Source organism: Electrophorus electricus, chromosome 17 (genome assembly GCF_013358815.1).
Source record: "Electrophorus electricus isolate fEleEle1 chromosome 17, fEleEle1.pri, whole genome shotgun sequence".
NCBI lineage: Eukaryota > Metazoa > Chordata > Actinopteri > Gymnotiformes > Gymnotidae > Electrophorus > Electrophorus electricus.
In genome coordinates, this window is record NC_049551.1 from 362,501 (window position 1) to 372,038 (window position 9,538).

Genomic DNA, 9,538 nt, shown 5'->3' on the forward strand with positions numbered 1-9,538 from the left:
TCTACAGACACTGAGAGGATTTTCGGATGCAGTGTCTCTCGGTGGAACCTGGCTGGTGTTGTGTAGCTTCTTCACATTCACCACATGGAAACGAGGAAGACTTCTGCCAAACAACCTCGCCAGCTGTATTTCTGAATCTCATTCTGCTGCCAGACAAAACAGTCTAGTTTAGTCTAAGTCTAGTCTAGTTTAGTCTAAGTCTAAGTCTAGTCTAAGACTAGTCTAGTTAGTTTAATCTAAGTCTAGTCTAGGCTAGTCTAAGTCTAGTCTAGTTTAGTCTAAGTCTTAGTCTAAGTCTAGTCTAGTCTAAGTCTAGTCTAGTCTAAGTCTTCTAAGTATGGTTAATAGATTCTACTACAGCTTTTCCAAACCATAACATATTTCACTTAGCCGAACTGCTAAACAGAATCACGAGCTCAGGGACGCGGACATCTACTGGAACTAAAGCTATTTCACTTTTATAACCTCATAATAGAAAAAAGACATGTAACCAAATACATTCAGACAGGACTGCGTGTGTGCCAGACACGTCTGTGTTAGTGACACACTCCCATTAATGTGGATCAAATGTGGATTTTTTATCAGCTAAAAAATCTTGGATCTTTTCCTCTGGCTTTCCCATCATGCACCTCTCCCCACTTCCCATGCTATTAAGTCGTGAATTATTAAAACCTGACAGAATGGATTTTTGATGATATCATCTCAGACTAAGATTGGGTATCTGGCTTCATCCTCTTAAGGAAAATGTAAAAATAAGATTTGCATGGCTGCATACAATGGTTGGGTTTCTTTCTTTCCTTTTGTCATGGTAACTCATTCAGTCTAACACCACGTAGACGGGCTAAGAATACTCTCCAGCACATGCACTGTGGAGAGAGTCGCGAGGAACATTTACACTCATGTTTGTCTGATTCTTATGTTGAAAATGTTCAAGGATGATTTGTTGATCATCTGATCATAAGAAGGAAATACAACCCCAAATAATACAGACTAACCTAAATACACTTCAGTGCGGTGGTGGTGTAGGAGAGAAGACTGAGGGGGATGGGGGTAGGGGTAACGATGTAACTCTACGCAGCACTCAGAGGGGTAAAATGGCACCCGTACGAAGCGTCATAGTGGAGGACACACGTGGGACAGGAACATAAGACACACACACACACACAGCTGATGTTTATTACATACGGATACTCTGAGCAAACGCATGCGGCAGGACCAGTTAACAGAGGCGCTTTGGGTGTCTGTGTGTTCTCAGCAGAGCTGCTTTATGTTCAGTCTCTGCTCCACATCTGGAAAAGTCACCATACAGCAGCACATCTGCTCCTTCAAGGACACACACACCTCTGGCCACAAAGCTGATGAATCACTCACTGAAACACTAAGAACAAACTCAAACACACAAATCCCAGCGTTCCACAGCTCTGGCTCGGAGCTGCACAGCTACGGTTCATAAGTGTCAGCAGCTCCGGCAGGATGCGTGTGTGTTCTGGCCACACCCCTCCAGCCTGCGTGAAGGGCGACCCAAGAGGCCTCCACCTGCCCGCACACCATCATCCACAAACCCACCTGTCTGTGGTCAGTACATGACCCTGTCTGTGTCCACACACTGCCGCAGGGCTGAAGCTGGATGACAGGAGAACAGGGTCAGTTCCAAAAACACACGACACCAAACATGTCAGCTGAAGCTACCACACAAATACAGCGAGGAACTGACAGAGGAGGGGAATGCCTGTAGCACACTACAGACTGAGAGCAGCATTACTGAACACACACACACACACACACACACATACATATACACACATACATATACACATACATTCACACATGCACACATATAGGAGAGGGAGAGAGAGAGAGAGAGAGAGAGAGAGAGAGAGAGAGAGAGCGAGAGAGAGAGAGAGAGAGAGAGGGGGAGAGAGAGAGAGAGAGAGAGAGAGAGAGAGAGAGAGAAAGTGGGGGTGCCATTATCTGGAGTTTCACTGCCATCATGTGGGCTATATGATATGACATTTAGTGCTAACTTGATGTAAAATCTTACTCATTGCATCTCATAAGTGCAAACAGTGAACTAACAAAGATGCTTTACAGTGTTTAAACACCGTTAAATGTTCAGCTTTATGAGAACATCTGAGAACACAGCATTAGAATGAGAACAAGTCAACATCAGAAAACTATGGCAGCTTATGTCAGCAATGTGTTCTACAACAAGCCAATAAGCCTCAATTAATAAGCCTCGATCAGTAAGCCTCGATCAGTAAGCCTTGATCAATAAGCCTCGATCAGTCTCAATCAATAAGCCTTAGTCAATGAGCCTCGATCAGTAAGTCTTGATCAATAAGTCTCAATCAATAAGCCTTAGTCAATAAGCCTCGATCAGTAAGTCTTGATCAGTAAGCCTCGATCAGTAAGTCTTGATCAATAAGTCTCAATCGATAAGCCTCGATTAGTAAGTCTCAATCAATAATCTTCAGTCAATGAGCCTCGATCAGTAAGTCTTGATCAGTAAACCTCGATTAGTAAGCCTGGATCAATAAGCCTCTATCAATAGTGAATAATCTGAAGAAAACCAGGACGTAGTCCCTGCATTGCTGTGTCCTCACTAGACACTATGACCACACTAAAGACAATGTGGACTCTGATTAATGGCGTCTCCTCTGTGTAGCCCTATAAGTCAGATCAAACCAACACACGCAGCAATGGGTCAGCACCTGTAGAGATCAATACCACGATTACACTCAGAGCCGGAGAAGAGAGTTTGTGACATTTACTCAGCTGACACACTTTCGCCAATAAATGGGAACTCCCTGAATAACAGAGCACACCTGCTACAGAAACTGATCACCTAGGGCAGGCTTTATTGATCTTTCACTATCAGTAAGAAATGATGGATTCACTAGAGTCCACACACCCAATTACCCAATGACTGAAAGGCTGTGATAGAATGGGAGTAGATAAAATGCTACAAGAAACACTTAGAAAGAAAGAGGAAACAGTTCAGGGTTAACATGCAAACACTGACAGTACTGCTCAGATTTATCTGTATATAGATTGCATCCTGAGCTCTGAGATTGAAAGAATCAAAAATCAATAATCAAAAAATCTAATCTCAAACAAACTCTAATGGAAAGACTTCCACTACACTTTCTAAAATGATGCTTGATTCTTATATTAGAATAAATACTGATCTCTGGCCCTTTAAGTGATGTAATGCAATCCAGATGCCAAGATCCAATCAGAATCCAAAAACTAAACTCAATAGAGAGAGTGGGACAGAGTGGATCAGGACGGGACAGTACGGGACAGGCAGGAAAGAGTGGGACAGGGCAGGATCAGGACAGGACAGGATGGGACAGGGTGGGACAGGGCAGGATCAGGACAGGACAGGACGGGACAGGGTGGGACAGGGTGGGACAGGGCAGGATCAGGACAGGGTGGGACAGGGTGGGACAGGGTGGGAAATGACGTCTCTGTGATGGGGCCCAAACCAGCTCTTGGAAACGTAAAATAGTTTCAGAACTAATCAGACAAATTTCTATGATGTGAAACTTCATCAGGAGGTGCAGACATGAGGCGTGTGAGGAACAAAACATTTCAAAATTACAGCATATTTATGGAATGTATCATTTATCTGTTTGTTTGCCTTGTTTTGTATACCAACACTTAGAGACATAACTTCTGTGTGAGTGCACGTATGACACAGACAATCCCAGCCAGCCCAACACTGCCCCTGTAGCTCATGGAGTTCACGCTGGCGTAAGATCCATGTTCCATAGTGGACACACCCCTGTCTGCATTCCTCCTCCCTCCAGCCTTTAACACAGGCTGTTAATGTCAGTGATGATGCAAGCTCTGGTTTGTGTTCAGGTTGCCACACACCAGTAATCTGCATCTCTGTCACACCTTTACGTTTTATTATCATTCTATTACTATCACTGAAAGGTTCAGATTGAAAGTTTTTAGTCCAGCAAAGACGTTTGAGCTCAGCTCAGCAGTGCAGGTGTACAGGTACATTGGACATGCACGATGGCTGTTTGCACAACAACCCAAACCACTGAAAGCACAGCAGAGCCCTCACAGATCTGACAGAAACCATTGGAATTCTGACTGGAATTCTGACTGGAATTCTTGCTGGAATTTGGCTGCAGCGCCACACCTGGGCAGTGTGTAATGAAGGCTGCACTGTAGTGTGTCACTCTTTAAAAGGAAACTCACTTTGGTTTTGATGTGAGACAGTGACCCTTAAAATAGTGAGCAGGGAATTAGATCAGGGCTGGAACTCACGCCACTGCACATCTGTGGGAGTGAAGAGGGGGGAGGTTCAGAGAAGAGCACACCTGTGGGAGTGGTTTGGAGAACTCTCACAGGTGTTCAGTTTTGCTGTGTGCGTTGGTGACATTGGGAGTGGTTCAGAGAGGACAACACCTGTTCTTGTAGATAGGAGTGGTTCAGTGTAGGAACAGCACTGGGTTTTGTTGTAAAATATGCTCTCACAAATTTCCTGCTGAAGTTGCTCACGCACATACAGGCACACAGCCACACCCCAGACACGCCCCCACACACCACTGGTCCTGTCGTGTGACGTTTCTTGTAAAACTTTTCAGACAATACAAAGAAGTGTGCTGGCCAACTGGGGAATTAAAGCTGTGATTGTGAATCTCAGAAAACACACTTTCCTATCGAACCTGCACAGTTTTTGTGTCAGAAGTGCTGGAAGTGCTGCACTCCAGAGGCAGTAAGTAGACTTTTCTTTTTACACAGAAGCTGTTTCACTCTCTGTGGTTACTGAGGTCTTTTTCCTTCCACTTCCTGAGCATCGTTAGAACTGCACAGAACTCTTATATACAGGTCGGCTGAGGTTGTGCTTTAGTAGGAGAGGCAGTCTAAGTCTTGATGCACGGTGCTTCTCACTACCAGACCTTCTTCGCCCCCTGATATTACTGTTCAGTAATCATCTTCTTTCTTAACTTTCAAAATCTTCCACTTTCTTTCAGCAATCCTTTGACCTGCAGAACACTGCATTCATCCTCCAGGAATGAATGCTGCCAAGTAAGAATTTCTCTATTTTACTGGAACAATGTGTGCTTCATACGTGTGCTTCATGTGTGTGCTTCATACGGCCGGGTCATACGTGAGCTTCAGACGTGTACTTCATACATGTGCTTCAGACGTGCAGTTCATACGTGTGCTTCAAACGTGTGCTCCAGACGTGCAGTTCAGACGTGCGGTTCACATGTGCGGTTCACACGTGCGGTCACACGTGCGGTTCGCCCAGCATTCTTGGTCCAGCCTATCGGGTGTACATAGAGGTTTTTCACAAGCTGAATCAGGCATGTTGAAACAGGAGATGCGCTAAGCAGAGCAGAGCTACAGGCCCTGGAGGTGTGAGCTGAGTCATCAGCACAGACTACATTACAAGTGGATTAGTCATTAACCTTTCAGCACTGCTGTTATGACTTTATGCATCTGTCTTCCAACCAGAGAGTCACTAGTGCACTTCTACCTTCAGTGCCAGATCACTCCAATATCTGTTTCTGTTCTGCTTCCCAGAGCGATGCCTGTAGGCACGTCGTCGCTGATGTCCCGTCACACACTCTTGAGACACGCCACACCTTCAAGCGCCCTTCACCCATCCAGAGTGGGCATGGAGACGCGGGCTCCATTCTGTCCCTCCAACACACTGGCTTTGCCCAGCAAAGGAGCCACGATAAAGAAGAAGAAGCGAGTCGTGTTTGCAGATGCTAAGGGACTCGCTCTGACAGCTGTGCGGCTCTTTCCCACGGACCCTCCCGCCTCGGACCCCGACAACCAGCTGTGCGTCCCGGGCCTGATACCGCGGCTCCGGCTGGGCTTCCCTCAGCCATCCACACACCTTCCGTCTTTCCTGACAGACCTGGCAGACGTGCTGGTGCGCCTGGAGAGCTGCAATCTGTCAGGCAGGTCGTTGAGTGGGACGGTGCGTGTGTGCAACATCAGTGCCAAGAAGGCTGTGCATATCCGCATCACATTTGACTCATGGAGAAGGCACTGGGATGTCCCGTGTGTCCAAACACTGCAGCGGCACATGGACTCCAAGACAGACGTGTTTGCTTTCACAGTCCCGCTCCCATCTGAACTCAGCGTACAAGCTCGCATGGAGTTCTGCGTGTCATTCCGTCCTGGACTTGGCAACATAACTCTGTGGGACAACAATGGAGGACAGAACTACAGGGTTAGCATGGACCCTGCGAGCCCGAAAGACGTGCCCGTGATGAGAGAGCCGTGCACCACTCTCAGCACGACGCAAGAACCGAAAGCTCAAACCGTGTAGAAGCCAGTCTGCCGATACTGTGTCGTGGGGAAGGTAATCGACCAGATGTCAGGTGGGCCAGAGAATGTTATTCCACTGTGTTGAAGGAATAGTTCTACTCCTGAAATCTGCCAGTGGAAACTCGCAAGGATCATTTAGCATGACCTTAATTGCACCTTAAATTTAAAATTGATTCCCATCATTTTCATTACTGCCAGTGTTATTACCAGCTGGAAGAAGCATTCCTTTAAAACTGGAAGCCCTGCAGATAGCCATGTGTGTTGTTCAGTAATATGGGCCTGACCCGGTGATGAGCCAGTGCTGAGCCAGTGATGAGCCGGTGCTGAGACAGTGATGAGACAGGTCTTCAGCTTTGATGTCCGCAAAGGTCGGGTGCAGATTACAATACCACCAACTGTTCAGATGTTTCAAGAATGAGACCAACTGATGAATGGAGATGAATGGAGATGAATGGAGATGAACAGAGATGAATGGAGATGAATTAAGATGGGTTAGGGTTATTATAGGTTAGGGTTAGGGGTTAGAGTTATTAGGGGTTAGGCATAGGGGTAGGGGTTAGGGTTATTAGGAGTTATTAGTTATTAATATAAGTGTTTTAATATTTTAATTACTGCTGTAACATTTGTGTTTAAGCATTCTTAATGATTGTTGTAATATAATTCTGTTTGAATATTTGCACTCCAGACAAATTAATGTGAAATGACCCATATCTGAAATAAACATTCCCATGCAGTCTTTTCCGTTTTGTGTCGTAATTGGATCAGAAGAATGCGTAGTTGTGTTGAGCTCTCCCATATGTGTTTCTCCTCTGATTTGAATAGGTTGTTTTGACATTTATTGCATGAGCCCAGCTTTAGCAAGGCGCCGCGTGGGATCTGCAGTTACGAGCCCGAGGGCTGCACACACCCCACTGCACTCACACGGGATGTTTGTGTTCGAGCGCAGCGTGATACTCCATGATAATGCACAACAATATTCATCAACAATCTCAACAATCAATCTCCATCTCTGCTGTGAACATCAGTACTGGGTTCTTTCTGCAGACTAACACACTTGAATCCTTCTACCCTTTATTTTAGCACTCCCCTTTTGTCTTGTTATCAAATTCTTATTCATTTTTTATTTAATTCTTTTCTATTCTGTTGATCTTACCTTTAGTTAATTATTTTTAAGTTTTTCAACTATATTTTAAATTTAAATCATTTGCCTTTTATACTTGTACTATATAAAAGCACATTCATGTGATATATAAGTAAACTGGCTTTGTCTGATCTTGCCCAGTGATCTTATCAAGGTGAACCTTTAGTCCTGCTAATTTAGTCCTGCTAATTTTCCATCCCTGGTCACAGATGTCTACGACACTGCAGCGCGAGAACGCCATGACCCCACCCTAGACCAACATACCTAGCTCTGTTATGCTGTTGCAGGGATGACGAACTCACCTGGCCTGAAACACCATCAAAGCAGGAGGTTACCATGGCAACAGAACTCAATGTTTGTGCTAGAGTGAGGGTTGTGCTGTTGTCTCATACATAGGGAGGGTAAGGTAGAGGGAGGTAGAGAGACAAGGTGAGGGTGAGAGAGCGAGAGAGGGAGTGACAGAGAGAGAGAGAGGGAAAGAGGAGAGAGAGAGAGAGAGAGGGAAAGAGGGGAGAGAGAGGGAGAGGAGGGGAGAGAGACAAGGTGAGGGTAAGAGAGCGAGAGACAGAGAGAGGGGAGAGAGGGAGAGAGAGGAGAGAGAGGGAGAGGGAGAGAGAGACAAGGTGAGGGTGAGAGAGCGAGAGAGGGAGTGACAGAGAGAGGGGAGAGAGGGAGAGAGAGAGGGAGAGAGGGGAGAGAGAGAGGGAAAGAGGGGAGAGAGAGGGAGAGGAGGGGAGAGAGACAAGGTGAGGGTGAGAGAGCGAGAGAGGGAGTGACAGAGAGAGAGGGGTGAGAGAGCGAGAGAGGGAGTGACAGAGAGAGAGGGGAGATAGAGAGGGGAGAGAGAGGGGAGAGAGGGAGAGAGAGAGGGAGAGAGGGGAGGGAGAGAGGGGAGAGAGGGAGAGGAGGGGGGATGACATTTTCTATCTCACTTCTCTGAAGGTGTTTCATATCTTTCAAATCTTGTGCAGCACAGCAGGGTAGAATCTCGCTCACGGATTCTCTCGTACTTCTGCGGGCCTGTGGATCCTTTGTTCCAACCTCCCCTTGCGCAGACGTTATGACAGTTCACAAGGTTTTTGTGTCTGATCCTACTAGTCTTCCTTTTGAAGAAAATCTTTCCCTTTTAGTACAAAATTCAGTGAAGTGTATTCTAGGAAGAGTTGAGCTGTTAGGTCAAATGGTAAAAGCTTTGCAATGATGAGAGAGAAGGAACCTGCTCTGAAAGTATTTCATAAATAATATGACCAAGCTCAGTGCTCAGTGGTGTCTGACATACATGATTATTATTCTCTTTCATTGGTATTATACAAAACCTTAGACATGCTGAAGTGTCTAAGGTATTCCTCACCTATAACAGCATTCCTGAGTGTATATGTCTGATTTTTAAAAGGATTCATGTCTTACTGAAACTATTAAGCAATAAAAGAATTGTATAAATCAAACCAGGTTCAGTCAAGATAAGGAGAAAATCAGATTTGTGCGTCATCACACTGAAGAAACAGCGCAACACAGAGGCTTGTGTGTCTGTATAAGGCCGTGCTCCAGAGCACTTCTCAGTGGAGTGTTAATACTGAGGGTGCAAGGCCAGGGGAGGATTACGCTGTCTGGAACGCCTGACCTGAGTAAGCAGGTGAGCACCACCAGCTGCTCCTCATGACTGAGGCATCTTCTTCACATGCTTTCAGCACACGTTGGCACAAAGCGCTGGCCAGAGCACAGGTCTGAAACCAAATCCCTCCGCCCCCAAGCGGGAGATACTTCATTGCTGCGTTAACCTTTATTCTAATCCAGAAAACCCACAAGGGGTTTGGGCTAGAACATCACTCACATAGGAGATAAGTCCTCGCTTTTTTACAGTCGTGCTGTAGGATAAAGTAATACGTCAGCATCAAGCATCAAGTGCCTAATCACTGTAATGCTAAGCTGGAGAAAAGCGCACAGATTTCCTGCAAAGATCCTGTCCTAATTATTTTGGACCTGACCTGAATCATATTATATCTTCTCATTATTCACCTTCCTTAGTCAGGAATTTCCCTGGAGGAGGAAAACTTCCTGTTTTACCTTCAGCAAATCAGCCTCTGTTGT

General features: G+C 45.8%; 1 protein-coding gene across 1 annotated transcript; it reads left to right on the forward strand.

The window, feature by feature from the left end:
• Positions 1-5,554: 5,554 nt before the first annotated feature.
• On the forward strand, positions 5,555-6,310 carry LOC113589260 (protein phosphatase 1 regulatory subunit 3C-B-like). The gene has a single exon (XM_027028824.2). The coding sequence runs from the start codon at positions 5,555-5,557 to the stop codon at positions 6,308-6,310; it is 756 nt and encodes a 251-aa protein (XP_026884625.2).
• The last annotated feature ends 3,228 nt before the right edge of the window (positions 6,311-9,538 follow it).